The sequence below is a fragment of the Camelina sativa genome, chromosome 11 (genome assembly GCF_000633955.1).
Source record: "Camelina sativa cultivar DH55 chromosome 11, Cs, whole genome shotgun sequence".
NCBI classification, from domain to species: Eukaryota; Viridiplantae; Streptophyta; class Magnoliopsida; order Brassicales; family Brassicaceae; genus Camelina; species Camelina sativa.
Window position 1 is genome coordinate 15,323,544 of NC_025695.1, and position 14,687 is coordinate 15,338,230.

The 14,687-nt window shown below is 36.8% G+C and overlaps 2 protein-coding genes and 1 long non-coding RNA gene across 9 annotated transcripts; 1 reads left to right on the top strand and 2 right to left on the bottom strand.

The window, feature by feature from the left end:
* On the top strand, positions 1,674 to 3,310 carry LOC104723455 (putative 57 kDa heat shock protein). Its single transcript, XM_010441831.2, has 5 exons — positions 1,674 to 1,817; positions 1,941 to 2,324; positions 2,442 to 2,468; positions 2,582 to 2,635; positions 2,766 to 3,310. The coding sequence occupies exons 1-5, from the start codon at positions 1,781 to 1,783 to the stop codon at positions 3,092 to 3,094; spliced, it is 831 nt and encodes a 276-aa protein (XP_010440133.1). The 5' UTR covers positions 1,674 to 1,780; the 3' UTR covers positions 3,095 to 3,310.
* On the bottom strand, positions 3,433 to 9,740 carry LOC104723456. Of its 3 annotated transcripts, none has more exons than XM_010441834.1 (19): positions 9,575 to 9,740; positions 8,546 to 8,848; positions 8,252 to 8,443; positions 8,093 to 8,176; positions 7,705 to 7,764; positions 7,478 to 7,522; positions 7,175 to 7,374; positions 6,573 to 6,980; positions 6,138 to 6,261; positions 5,855 to 6,052; positions 5,665 to 5,754; positions 5,268 to 5,330; positions 5,079 to 5,153; positions 4,945 to 4,995; positions 4,785 to 4,862; positions 4,420 to 4,554; positions 4,202 to 4,309; positions 3,960 to 4,025; positions 3,433 to 3,868 (listed from the first exon to the last, which is right to left on the bottom strand). In XM_010441834.1, the coding sequence occupies exons 2-19, from the start codon at positions 8,834 to 8,836 to the stop codon at positions 3,800 to 3,802; spliced, it is 2,337 nt and encodes a 778-aa protein (XP_010440136.1). In that variant the 5' UTR covers positions 8,837 to 8,848; positions 9,575 to 9,740; the 3' UTR covers positions 3,433 to 3,799. The 3 variants fall into 3 exon arrangements, with proteins under 3 accessions (XP_010440136.1, XP_010440135.1, XP_010440134.1); XM_010441833.1 differs by having other exon boundaries at positions 9,477 to 9,740; XM_010441832.2 differs by having other exon boundaries at positions 9,473 to 9,739.
* On the bottom strand, positions 10,572 to 13,894 carry LOC104723457. Of its 5 annotated transcripts, none has more exons than XR_757348.2 (8): positions 13,767 to 13,894; positions 13,048 to 13,673; positions 12,858 to 12,918; positions 12,631 to 12,683; positions 12,492 to 12,544; positions 12,288 to 12,374; positions 12,002 to 12,179; positions 10,572 to 10,880 (listed from the first exon to the last, which is right to left on the bottom strand). It is a non-coding gene; the product is annotated as an uncharacterized LOC104723457 (long non-coding RNA). The 5 variants fall into 5 exon arrangements; XR_002034094.1 differs by having other exon boundaries at positions 13,048 to 13,133; positions 13,540 to 13,892; XR_002034093.1 differs by having other exon boundaries at positions 12,002 to 12,154; positions 12,250 to 12,374; positions 13,048 to 13,893.

Here is a 14,687-nt window from a genome sequence, read left to right on the forward strand (position 1 = left end):
AGATATGTCATATTTTGAGTCTTTTAATTTGTTTTTAAATAGTAACATATATATATATATATATATATCTGACATTTTACATGGGTTTGTGTTGTTGATTCCCATTGTTGCAGGAGGTGGCCATCCCTCTTGATATGTATGTATGTACCATTCACGTTTGACTATACCTTTCTCCACCATATGTTTCTTTCTTTCTTTCTTTGACTTGTTTTAAAATTAACCTCATTAATTGTTTGATTGTTACATGTCGCCGTGGCACTGACGACTCTCTTTGGTATGATGACTATGAAACATAAAGATCTTTCCAATGTGACATAAATTCCATATATAATAATTTCATTATAGTATGAATCGTATGCGAGACATTTCACAATATTTGTTCAATATTTGTTGTAATGGAAATCGTATGGAGGTTATTATTTGTTCTAATGGAAATAGTTCATTTTCCTCATTCTATGAGAGACATTTCACAATAAATTCCTCCTATACGGAGAGATCTTTTGCAAGCTCTAGTAGGTGTTGTTGGCTCTCATGTTTTTCTCCCAGTTCCATTCCCTTGACCACACAGTTTCCTCTTGATCTGCGTTTTATGTTATCCATTTAGTTCAGATATTTCCATTTGGTGTGGCAAGGTAGTTTTTACTTGGATCTTTTCTCCGGCACTCGACTTTTGGGAATTCGTTTCCAACCTACATGCTGTTTTTCTTTTTAGGGAGCTGAAGATTCATTATCTTTAGTGCGAGTTAGGTTTTTAAAAATCCATCGGAATCTCTCTATTCCAGTGTGGCAAATTGTCGTTTTGCGGCCAATGATTCGGTCTTGGTCAGCTTCCTATCACTTCATGTGGCCTATCTCCTTAGTGGATCTCACTATCTATTTGGTTTTAATACCTCTTTATCGTAGTCTTAGTACTTATCGTAGCTTCTGCTATTTGTACCCTAGTTGTCTTCAAGCTTGTTATCTCTTTTGCTTTAGCTTGATCCTGGTGTTGTGTATTTGTGTAAGCAACACACCGTGACTTTCTTTCCTCCTGTATAAGTTAGTTGGTTGTATTATGCTCCTCTTAGAGGGGAGTACCAAAAACCTTGGAGTGTTTGTTGAAAAAAAAAAAAAGTATGGATCGTATGCATGAACGTGCTTTTCTAAATCTCTCGTATATGATTTATATATATCAATGACACTCGCTACTGGCTAGCACTAAAAACAAAAGACTTACATTAGAGAGGCTTGTTGATACTTTGATACACATATGTTTTGTATTACATTAATGGACATATCCGATTACAGAAAGAAACATGGTATAGAGTTACAACTTTCAACTTGCAACTTTCAGATAAATACAAATCTCAGACGAATAAAAAGAATACTTCATTAAATAATTACTTTACCATTCGAATTGCTTTTTGGTAATATATATATTTTTAAAAAACTTGCTACTTTCAACTTCACTAATTAGTAAGTATGTCATTTATACACAAAACAAATGCACGATTTCTTCTGCTAATAAAGCAACGTAATTAAGAAAGCTGTATCACAAAAAGAAAACAACACGCGTCTGATTATTATTGGTGAAAATCGCAAATAGTAAAGCAACACGTGTCCCATTTGTGTTTTGTCGTGTCTTTCTTTCACTAGACAGACAACACAACACTCCTTCCCTCCTACATAAAAGCTCCCAAAACCCTAAACGCCAGAAGAAGAACCCAAAGAGAGAGAGAGATCTCAACCCCTAGTCTCACAAACCAAATCTCAGAGAAAAGCTTCACTCAGCCGTTGAATCATGGTCAGCCCTGTCTCTCTCGTTCCTCAATCTCCAGGTCTAACTAAAAAAAACCTCAGTTTCATAAAGTTATCATTTTTGCTCCTTCCTTTTAACCCATAAAAATCGTTTCTTTATGATAAAAATCTAATCTTTTTGTGCTTTCCTTTGATGGGTGCAGATGGGTTCTACGCAATCAACAACCCGTTTCTTGTAAGTGGTCCGAAAAGCTTCATCGAGTTCATGCCGCTGGAGAACGATGACATGTACCTTAGGTTCGATATGCCGGGAGTTCCAAACAACGGCATCGATGTCCTCCTTGACAAGCCGAACAGAGCCATTTGTATCTTGGGGAACGCTCCTAAAGAGCACAAGTACGACGCCACCGTCCGGTGTTACGACGGAACCACTCTTCGTCCCAAGCTTGCTATCCAAGGTATCAACTCCAAAATCGTCTGCAAATGCCATGGTTTCTACTCCGGCTTCACCTCCCACATGTCCGATGGAGTTCTCCGACTTGTTCTCAAAAGGATCCACTCCAAAACTCCACCTCCTCCTTGCATCTGTATGCTATTATCCCCAAAACAAAAACCTTAACTTTATTTTATCATTAATTAGTTACTTTAAAAGATTTTTAGGAGGATAAATTATCTGATTAATATATGAATTTTGTTTTCTACAGCGTTTATTGGTGGTCCTGACGGAGAAGGTAACTTTTATTATTGAAATTTTTTATTTACTTATCCACACACAAAATATAAGTTTACATAGATTTAATGTTTGCAGTACTCTGTTTTTTTTTTCTTTCTATTCCGGTCATAGATTCCAATGGCTATGCCACGGCTCGTCACGTTATTCCCGCATCGGATCCTAATGGTATTCACATATCTAATCTCCCCTCCTCTGCAAGACTTACATTGTGTATATATAGGAGAAGAGTGTTTAATTGGTCTGGTCTAATTAGTAATCTTTGTTGTTGTTGTTGTTTGTGATGTATGTGGAGTAGACCCCAACTTCACTGGTCCGATATTGATGCCACATCCATGTGTGGGTGAAGGATCTCAGATGCCTTACGAGTCTAAGGTGCTCCAAAACGGTGGTCTTTACGTGCGTGTTGACATGCCGGGCGTGCCCAAAGAGAACTTCACCGTCTCAGTCGCGAATGGGAGAGTGAAGGTGACTGGTGAAGCTCCTGCTCTTAGCCACGACACTGGTGGCCGTTTCTACTCTGGTGACGTGGCTGTGCTCTCCAATCCTGCAGTGGACATTCCCATCCGTAAGATCAAGACCATTGCCAAGAGTGGTGTGATCCGTTTGATTATCCCTCCCGTTTGATGATGATTTCGTCATGGAGCTTTGTGTTTTGGTCTCTGTTAAATCTCGCTTTCTCTAGAGTGGAACCCTTTATTCGGGATAGTGTCTCGTTGTTTTAAGGATTATGCCAGTTTTATGTTCTAGTACTTTGGATATGTCTCAACGACAAAACATATTTTGCCCTTTTGCCCTTTTATCATGAGTCTCTATTGAATTGCAATTTCCAAAGGGTTTTAAGGTAACTTTTATCAAATGCAAATTGTGTTAAAATCTACCACACTTAAAGAAACAATCAAGACAAGACTAGCTGTGTCATCTATATTGGGCATTGAAACCTCACAGGCCCCTGTGACAATTAGTACAGAATTTATCAACGTTTAGTCTTATGAAGATGTTCACACTTACATATGAAACGTGACATAAAACTTTTTTTGTACAAAATGGTGTTTAAATGGTGTTTCAACATCTACATCTTATGCACAAATAAAAGATCTTATGGTTACTATTACGATTTCAAGAGTAAAAAACTTAAAAACACCAACTTGTTTGTTTATGAAGGATACAAAGACGATGATGGTTGTCTCATCTCTCTATCAAATTCCTCATCTACGGAAGTCTTTTTCCGTAGACAATTTTCTCAATCAGTAATTTACAAATACAGAGTCGACGGCACTTCTATTGAGCGGTGTTGTGTTCTCATCAGCAATGCGTATACATGTAGTCTTCCTATAGCTTCTGGATAAAGGAAAGAACGAGATCTGTATGTACAGAGAAGAGTTGTGTATCCACGAATAGCTGTTCGCATCATAACAGAAAAGTATCAGCAAAGTTCAGTCCTTATGGAAACTATTTAAGTATGAAGCATCTAATGTGAAAGGGCTCTCACCTTCATGAACGGGCGCTGTCGACTAGGAAAGGAGTCGATGAAACTTTCCTTCAGGAGAAGTGATACCTGAAAGAACGATTGAACAACTTCAAGCTTAACATAATAGTATACTTGCATGATGTCTAAAGTTGATAAATCATTTAAAGAGGATAGACAAAACATATCTATTCTAAAACTAAGGAATGGGACATAAAAAAGACGCCTTAGGCTGGAGATCTTTTAGTTGTAGATGAAAAAAAAACCTTATCGTTGTTGGATTGCACATTTGTTATGGTGTGTGACTGCAGATTAGAGCAAAGAGAATCCAGGTACGACCTTAGGACACCCAGAAAGCCTTTTGCAGCATCCACCTATGGATAATCAAACACAATTGATGACAAGTGGTTAGAAATAGCACGTGACATGGCTAATCTCTAGAGAACAGATAAAGAAAATAGACACAAGAGAGAGCGTCAAATACCTGCACATCAGTACATTCATATACTGGTCTTTTCTTTGCTAGATAGCTTTCTCCAACGAGCTTTGAATGGTAGGGACTTAGCGCATTATATAAGTCTCGATACTGAGCCAGCTGAGGCATACTTGGTGACTTAACCTGAAATGTCATTAGAATATAGACTGTGAACATGTGCAGGTCCGAATGATTTTCCAAGGAAGATATGTAGCACTATCAATAAATTATATGTATAAGGAACTCAGGATATATAGAGTTTAATGTGATTGCTAAGAAGGATATTTTGCTTTTTCAGAAGACCATAATAAAAGCCGGTAACATGGTCAATTGGTCATTAACAAAAGATAATGAGTGCAAAGACAGAAACTGACCTGGTTCTTAAGAACATCCACGACGATAACATTTGTTAGTTTTGACTGAACTTCGCTTGTCTTGTTCTTAACCCCAACCTAGAATGAACATAGCTTGTTAAGCAACATAAAGAATTATGATACGGATCTTATAACGTAGGAGTCATGATCACAAACTCACTATGTAAGGGACTGGGGCGTCCAAAAATTCCAGCATATCATCAGGCAAAACCTGGAAATCAAAGCCAGTCATTAATCCTACATGGATTACCTACAGGTTTTTCAGTTGAAAACCAGACAGAAACATGATAATACCGGCATTAAAAGGCTCTGCCACCGAAATGGACGGATTACTGGGATAATTGATAGAACTGATGCGGCTAAGATTCCCTGTGTATTTCACATAAAAGACCAAAAAAACCCAAATAAGTTAAGAGGAACATGCAGTATTAAAGATTGAAACAGTTGAAATCAATAGATGATGTCACAGAGTATGTGCTTTACCAAATTAGAGCAGACAAACACAATCTGTTTCTCAAGTAGTGCTCCTGATAGGATCATCAGGACCTGCAAAGAAAAGGGTAATATCAGATTTTCAGGTAATTCTGTCCAATAGCATCAGTAGAAACAATCAATGGCAGTCACCAAAGAAAGAATGCATTAGCATCATCATAAGAAACAAAGCAACTCGGAGTCCACAGAGTTCCAGCATATAACGCATATGAAAACCATATGAGACCACCGGTAAACAAGAATATTAGATTACTAGGAGATCATTAAACATGATTGTGTTGTTTATATATATATATATATATATATATATATATATATTGTACATACGAATCAGCATCACAGAAACCGTAAAGTCATGAAAAGAGAATACGGAAAAGCAAGAAATCACATTGTCAAGCCGCAGTGATCCACATAACGAAGCAACAGCCCATGTTGATAGTGCAGCTGCTTCTTCCTCAGCCATGAGCGCATTGTGTGCCTGAAGACCAAGGAAGATAAGCGTTTCGGGACAGTCATATATATGTTTTAGATATGCAATGCAGCATATTATATGATTCTCAGAACAATTGGGTTGATACCTCCGCGAGTTCTAGATTAGTGCAGCATGATCTTAGGTCAATTGCTGATCCAGGAGTATGCAAAGCCACCTCATCAGGTCTATGGTATTCAACCGGATGTAGATGCTCCAAAGGATGAAATGTGATAGTTGAACCTCTTGCTGGGCATTTTAATTGGTAGTACTCGCATAGTATTTGCAACGACCCATTTTTTTTGGACTGGTAGAGGTTTATTAAGTTAAGAGTGTTAGGAGTATGATGACGGCAGACACAGGAAACTTCCAAGAAGGCAAAATAGACGAACCTTTGCCCAATCAAGGATGTCAAAATTACTGCTTGTATCTTGACCAGAAAAGGATGCTTCATCTGTCTCGGTATCATCCGCACTAGTCCTAGAATGCCTCCTCTCACAAGGAGGAGCCTGAAAGCTGCAAAAAGCAAGTTATATGCTTTGCAGCAGTATGAAAGAAAAGAAAAGGAAAAAAAAGAAAAAAAAAACAAATAATGCAAATCCTCATAACGCGATACACATAAATTCTCAAACCACTAATGCACTGTATCTACAGGTAACACTATACAAATATGGTCAACAAGATCATCGTAAAGATATGAGTACTGTTAGGCAATAGAGTTTGATAAAAACAATCCAAAAAACTTAAATAGATATCTAATCAACAGACATGTTAAAGGATTGCTTGTTATGCGATCTATAGATGAAGGAAAGGATTTGGTGATGTACCTAGTGCTAGTATCAGAGATCTCATCTAAATAAGGGCACCGATGCAGTGGGCCAGGATCTGGTAAACAACTTTCTATGCCTTGCTTAATAGGTGTTAAGGAATCATCATCTTTGACGACATGATCGTTAAACTCTGCAAAACCAGATGTCTTCTCAACAACTCTCTCTATTGGATCCACGTTGAGGTCAACATTCTGATTCGCCTCACAAGTCCCATTATCAGAAATTTCGTCCTCTTTAGTGAGTTCTGAACCTTCTTCAACAGTTTCTTCTTTTGTCTCCCCAGAGTCTCTTTGTTGGGATGATGAATCATTTAAGCTCTTTTCATTGCTGAAATCTGTCGGAGGTTCTAAAGATGCACAACTAATGCCACTCATCAAATGCTCCAGTCTTTCTTCCAAAAAGATGCTACATCAAAAGGAGTATCAATGTGAGCACGCCTTCAAAAAGCGAAAACTGCAACAAGGAATTAAAGGATTTCTTGAAAAATACAAGTCAAACATATTTGTCGGATGATAGAATCTGTGTCATGATAGATTCTGTTTATGTCACACTGGAATAATCTGAACTGCATGAAGGCAAACAAGATTTCAGAAGTTTACCTATTTAATACACCAAAATGCAATTCGAAAAAAGGCAGTCGGGTAAGGATGCAATAGCATCTGCGAGTTGTCATAACATAGCGACTTAATGATGAGCAGGCAGGTTGTTCGTCCAAAACCGTAGAGAGCAATCTGGACGGCCTGTTCACTATCTCTTCCACTAGTAAGCAACATCCATACAAAGTCGAATTATCAGCAACCTGAAGGGATAATATCACAGAAATGACTCATCCAAATAGAGAAGCTATAATGTAATAAAGGTTTTAAAACAAAGAGGGATAGTTCGGCCAAGATGATGCTTACCTGTAACCTAAATACAAATGAAAGGTCACTTGGTCTAAGATGCTCCTGCAAAGTTAGCATCACCGGATTTTAAATTAGTGCGTGTTTTCATATATAAATCTTCGCTTTGGAATTGAAGTTGGCACTCGACACAATAATGAAATCCACAATATTTTGCCAATATTACTAAACTGAGTCCACTACAAAGATCAATCTTTACATCCACACTCCACATATCAGGCAAGTACCTGGCTGAGAATAATTTCACTCAACTCGCTCATGGAAGGAGTTCTCTCAACAGCATGGACCTGAAACCAACAGCCACCCGTATGAACTTAAAACACGTAACAAGTAAAAAGAAGGAATATAAAGTATGTTGTTCTTACATATAATCTAGTAAATCATCAAGGGTAATATGCAACAGAACCATTTAGTCATCAAGGGAGATCTACTAGAAAAAAGGACTTGCATACTAACACTTTAAAAGAGCTTCAAAAGTGTGTGAATTTAAAAGTATCTGTTATGTACTAGCGACGTATCATCCATAGAGAACCAACATAAAATTTAAACTATGACCACCATGCGCTATTACTAGACAATGCATTATGAGGAAATAAGGAAAAGTGAATTAAGCACCTCAATGCCTCCAGGAAAGCAAAATGAATGAAGATCCTTGTATTTAATTGGAGGCTGCTTATCGGGAGGGTACACAAGTAAGACCTGAAAATAAAGTAAATACTTAGACTTAAGCAGCTTGCAGATGAGGAAATAATATATAAAAAGATGATACCTCACCTGTGGTTCGAGACTGGGTTCTACACGGGAATGGTTTTGAGATACCAGTGCACTTCGTAATCTTCCAGAAGAGCCTTCAGATTTTCGTGCAATGTACTGCTTCTCAAGTGCTTGAATATCACAATTAGGATGAAGTCCAACCACAACAACGCTTTCAAAAAGCCTTGATGGATCTTTTAGTGGTTTATGATCCTGTTTGAAATAAGTTAGTGATTACAGATCCATCCTTCATGATTTTCCATCAAAGAGAATACATAAGTTGCTTCTCCATTAAAAGAGAACACATAGTTGCACCTGAAATTTCGCCCATAGACGCTTCTGGCTGGTCAAAACCTCAGGATTGTAGACTACACTCTTGGTTTTAGGAGTTTCATAAAAGTTTTTAACCGCTTTAGACACCTGCCTTTGTAGCCTCTCCAGAGGGCTATCACTACCTTCATCTTTAGAGGAAAAGACAACAGAAGGCCTAGGCGGGTTAATAGCAGAAGCAGCAGCAGCAAAAGCCATAGCGACATCTTCTGAGGTGGGCATGAAAAACGAAGCACCCCAGCTCGGACTACCACTTCCTTCCTCATTCTTGGCCATCACTTACTTTGACTACAACAAGACAATAATAACCATTATCATCAGTAACAACAACCACAATTGAGTGAGTATACAAACCAAATAAATAAGTGATTCAACTAAAAAATCTTGCCTAAGAAACAAGAGAGACTAAACTTTGTAAAGGATCAAGCTTTATATATAATTTGACCAAGGTGGTCCATATTGGGAGTCAAACAAGAGATAATAACAGAAGAAAACTCAAATTGGGGGAAAAAAAACTTATTATTCCAGAGGTATCCAAAGACAGTGATGGGTAGGTAGATGAGGAGAAACTCTCTTGCAATAAATCACAACACCAAAATTAAACCCCTTTTTAAGTGATTGATTAAGAATTAGTACAAAACATAAAGGGACAAAAAGCGACGTCGGTAAGACTGAAACTTAGATCAATCTGTTCAATAATTAGAGACTTAAAAACCCTGTTACAATCCCTAAAGCCTTAGATCGTTAAGTATCAAATTAAAATAAATATATACAGAATTTTGAAGATACCTCTCCGATAAAGCTTAAGAAACAAAAACAAAAAAAAAAAGTAACTTTTGGAATTAGAGAAAACAGAGAGTAAGTAATCAGATAAAGAGGATAAGAAAAAAAAAGGTAAAGAAGATCTCTCACCTACCTACGCAGAACTTATTATCAAGCAGACAATTTTTTTAAAATAAAAACGGACATAAGTGGAGGAGGAAGGAGAAGAAACCAATTGAAACTTTTAGTGACCTAGTTTTTTTTTTGGGTTCTTCAGAGCTTTTTATCATGAAACAAGTAGGAGGATGATCCTCGTGGGTTTCAACTTTGAAGGGGTCTTTCTTTTGAGAAATCGCAACAACAACAACAACAAAAAAAAAAATAATAATAAAAAAAAGGCTGGGACCAACGAGAGAGACCAAAGAGACGGTCAGTTTCTTTTCTTTCTTCTCCTTCTCGTAATAATATCTACAAATAAGTTTTGTCGTTTTGTGTCGTGATGATACTATCTGACCAATCATGACATAATGTGGAATTTGCCTGCTGAAATACCGATTTTGCCCCTTTCGTTTTTTTTTTCTTTCATTTTTGTAAATTTTTGATCTAATTTTGGCCAATTACATACATACTTTCGATGATAGCTTTGCTTGTTCACAAATAAATAAAAGGCAAGAGTTCAGCCTCTAAAATTTTTAGTTAAACATGGCAACTTTTCAATCTGAACCAAAAACCAGATACATTAATATTTGAACACACATAAACAAATCTTATGAGTTTTTAAAAGTATCTGTACATCTCTCTCCTTATGCTATGGCCCAAAGTCTGGTATTTATGGACAAACACTGCTCATCTTCAAGACTAAATGAGACTGCCGAACCATGATCTAAATGAGAGATTGCGATACCAGAACCATGATCCATACCTGCATAATTTTTATCTGAGACAGAACTTGATTGAACGGAGACTCACTCACACCATCCCTACAAAGACAAGACTCATGGTCAGAGAGGACGTGATCTAATACATATGAGAGAAGAAACTTAACAAGTGAATGATTGAGACTGTTTATGATCACTTTTCTAATAAACCAAAAGGAGAAACCGTGTTTGTGATCTAAACCAGTGAATGAGTGAGACTGCAACCAGTTGGTGATCATCTTTCTAATAACCAAAAAAGGAGAAATCGTGTTTGTGATCAGCTTTATCAGCTTTATCAAAAACCACACAACTTTTTGTCATACGCTGCAATGTCCTTTATGAGTCCTCTCATTTTGTTATCATTTTCCAAATGTCTCTGTCGAATTGCAAAAACATTCTTACAAGATTGTTGCTATGAGTATCAAATTTAAGGGACACATAACTCTCTGAGAGCAGGAAGCAATAACTAAATGATTCCACCATCAAAATCACTACACGTCCTTTCCATTTTTCTATTTGTAGAAACATCTCTATACACACATATAGATGGACGACAAAAGAAGGGGCATCTCAGACGTCGAAACCATCTTTGAATCTTTGCATCAAGTCTTCTTTGTCATCCTTTTGATTTCCATCACCGCCTGCAGGAATTTCACAACTAATTTTAGCAATCGTCTCAAAATTATAACTTTGGTGTGCCTATTCACGAAGGAACCAACGGGATTTCAGCTACCAACTTCAGTCTTAGTACTGATGTCACAGTAGCTGAAATAGTGTGTTGTCTAAAGTGGTTACGAGCCTAAGGTTATATATGCACACACTCACCAAAAATAAGGCTATTTAAGTCTCTCTACCTCACACCTATTACTGACTTTGGTATTGGTAGTTCAAAGAAGATATTGAACTGTCGAAAGGGAGATTCTAGTTTTGACTACAAACGGAGGAGATACCTAATGAGTCTATGACAATAAGTGGGGTAAACATCAGCTTCATACAAAAAAACTCTTAACATTGGGTCCATATCAAATGCAAATTGTGTGTTAAAATCTACCACACTTCCTGTACAGGCTTAGAGAACAAGCAATACAATACACTGTGATGTCTGCAAAACGAACTCTTAATTATCTACCATGATTCTATCAGCACAAATGGAGTACTATGCAATATCCAGGTTCAGAATAGTGTACTATTACTTTCTTCTGAGCAGGAGGCAATAAACATCTATACACAAATATCGATAGGTGGTAATAAAAATACCTTTGAATCACCTACATAATTTCACAAACTAATTACTAGCTCACTCAATTATGTACTCTTTTTCTGATGACCATAAGTTTGCTTTGCTTGTTCCACTTGGAACCAATGGGATTATCAGCAACCAAAACAGTTCTCCAACCCAATGTTGAAACAAAACAGTTCGAATTACCCACATAGTTCCAACTTTGAGGGTCTAAATGCTACCATCAAACGTCGAATTAACTACCAACCATGCTTCACTAAACTTTCATATATACTAAAAAGGTTAAGACCTGGTAACTTATTGATTCCTAGATCCCCAGATATCTATCACACTCAAAACTATCTACCATGGTTCTATCAACACAAGAAGTACAAGCATCAAGTAGCTCTATGCAATAAAACAACACTAGGGATAGGAATCAAGCAACACTTAGATACTAATATGTAGGAAGACTACGCAAATTAAGTATAATTTCATCATGAACTGTGAAACCAGAACCACCAATGTAATCAAAAGACTCACCTCCGGGAAAAACCACAGTTTCTCTGGCTCTGTTTCATGAAAAGGGCTCTCTCTCTTTCCTTCTCAATCCTCTTCCTCTACAACCTTTCTTCTCTCAGCTCCTTTAATCTACTTCTTCCCACTGATCTCTTCTTCTTAGCTTCATCACTAAATCTACAGTTGGGAAAAACAACTTCAGCTACAAATAAAAGGAATTAAACTATATCAGTAAAAGTGACAGTAAAATATAGCACAACATCTAAACTTACTTGACAGTTAAATTCATGAGCACAGCATGTAAACTTACTTGACAGCACAAGAGAGTTGTATCTTTTCCGCGGAATCTCTTTGCAATATATTTTCCACCTTTAAGAACATGGGTTACAGTTAAGCCCTGACAAAAGGGGTTGTTTGTTATTTGTTATTATTCATGATCATATACTTCAAGTTACTGCTAAATTTTCTGCTAACACGACACACCAACTCTTGTAACAGAAATCAAGCAACTTACAGCTAAAATGAGATGGGACTGGACAAATTCATCCATGTCATGCAAACCGGTAACTGCGAACCAAATTGTTAAACGTGTGATTGTGAGAGCATATGGTAAAAATTGAACGGCGAAACAGACATTGTATATGCTGTTTTACCATCTGGAGCACCATCACAGACAACCAGGTCCGCTTTACAGCCGTCAAAGTGTCTAATGACATTGAGATAAAACGAAAATGGGTAAGCCAAAGAAACAAAGTCAACTCCAAGCATACCCAAGGATATAGAAAAATATATATTGAAAAATCTATGAGATAGGAGTCAAGAAATTAAGCCACTTGAGCAGTCCGGGCATAAGTTATGTCCCCTTGAACCTGGATAATACCTTCAATTGGAGCCATAGGCTGCAAAAATGTATGGCCACTATAAGAGGAAGATCTCCTTCTCTGCATAGCGTTTGAGTAACAACATATCATTTCAACAAGTGAATTACTGAACTAGCACAATTAAACAACTTAAGAGAAAGGATGTTGAAGAGAAACAGAGTGTAATAAATTAAGCAATATGAAACTTACTTTGACTCAGCTGACGTCTTTGCAGGAAGATATAATTGACGACTCAAATTAAGTGCACTCAGAACGTGTTATTTTAATTCTATCCACTACAAAACGAGGAGCAAGCAATAAACTAAGAACAAAAAATACCAAAGAAGCTTTAGAAATGAATTTCCTAGAGCATCCATCCCCTGCTCTCCCAAATCAAAATCCAACTAAACTAATCGATCTAAGTTGTCAGCTAAAGTGAGTTGAGTTTGCAACTCAATTACACTCCTATGCAAAAAGATCACCGCAGTGATAAGATAAGCCCTAATAATCTCAATAGCTCTAATTCAAGCTTTAGACTTTCCAAACATTTTTTTCTTTCTTCTATGCAAAAGTACTAATTAATAGGTTTTGGTTACTATCTCGTCAGATCAGAATTTAGAGACTGTGGATGAGGGCTCATATGAGACTATTTCGCCGACCATGTAATCCAAATGGGGGAAAAAAAAAGAATTCAGAGATCACCCTCAAAAAAAGTTGAATTCTTCATCAATTTGAAGAAGCTTGTTAGTTCTTGCCCCGAGCACCTGGACTCGAAAGAAATGCTTTCATATCATAGCTGCTGACACGACACTATTAGTAGATATCCTACAAACACACTATTAAAAACCCCACGAGTTTAGTAATATTTCCCCGAGAAATGTGAAGTATTTTAAGATCTAAGATCCAAATAAATTTCATCCAAGGCATACCATTTTGTCCCGAGATCTCGGAGGCATTATATCGAACACTTTAAGGGCACTCTGTAAGGCAGACAATTCGGAGATTAGCTCGATACACAATAAGGATACTGCACAAAATAAAGCAGCTCTCGCTAACTAAAAAAAGAAATCAACTAGTCAACTGACTAGTGTCTTGAACAAATAAAAAAAAATCAATTAAATCTAGAAGAATTTATTAAAGTACAGGAGGTTTTGTTTTCCTTCGGTTAACTGTTTGGTTCAACCGAACCGAACCCAAATAACCGAGAACCAAGCACTTCTTCACCCTCCTATTTGATAAAAAAAAAAACATTGGATGTCAAAGAAGCCTTGGGTGACTGATGTTGTGATATTGTCTACTCGACTGAATGGCACATTATAATCTTCCTTAATCAACATTATCCCAATCTTCACATATTCTGATTGTTTTGATAGTTTCACAGGTTTCAAGAGACTGGTTTTGTTAGTGTTGTCACTAAACCATGATGACAAATGTATTAGAAATATCTAAGTCCAAAATAAAACCACATACAAATTTTTTAAACCTGTTTGTTGTATGTTCAAATATTTTTGTAACTGATTTTGTCAAATTTCTAATAAACGCTTTAATTCCTTTTTTTTATTTCTTTTTAACTAGACAAATCCATTATCATATGCAAGTATAAACATTGACCTGAGACCGAGAGACTCAGCATCTCCGTTTATACAATTCGTTGATTTAATAATTGTAGAGTTTTGATATCCAACCAACTTGTATTATTAACATTCACGACTTGTGTATTTATACATGAGACTCTTTGAATCAGATAAGTTCAAAGATGCTAAACAATGGACTACATGTCCTTATCATAATACAAAGATAAGGTATTAACATTATATGATCTTATCCTCAATACTCCCCCTCACGTTAGA

Excerpts from the sequence above, each read along its gene's own strand:
- LOC104723455 (XM_010441831.2), top strand. The coding sequence starts at position 1,781 with ATGGTCAGCCCTGTCTCTCTCGTTCCTCAATCTCCAG. Across the intron at positions 1,818-1,940 it reads TCTCGTTCCTCAATCTCCAG|ATGGGTTCTACGCAATCAAC; the intron begins GTCTAACTAAAA and ends TGATGGGTGCAG. Across the intron at positions 2,636-2,765 it reads TCCCGCATCGGATCCTAATG|ACCCCAACTTCACTGGTCCG; the intron begins GTATTCACATAT and ends TATGTGGAGTAG.
- LOC104723456 (XM_010441834.1), bottom strand. The coding sequence starts at position 8,836 with ATGGCCAAGAATGAGGAAGGAAGTGGTAGTCCGAGCTGGGGTGCTTCG. Across the intron at positions 5,755-5,854 it reads CTAATCTAGAACTCGCGGAG|GCACACAATGCGCTCATGGC; the intron begins GTATCAACCCAA and ends CTTGGTCTTCAG. Across the intron at positions 4,996-5,078 it reads GGCAGAGCCTTTTAATGCCG|GTTTTGCCTGATGATATGCT; the intron begins GTATTATCATGT and ends TTTGATTTCCAG.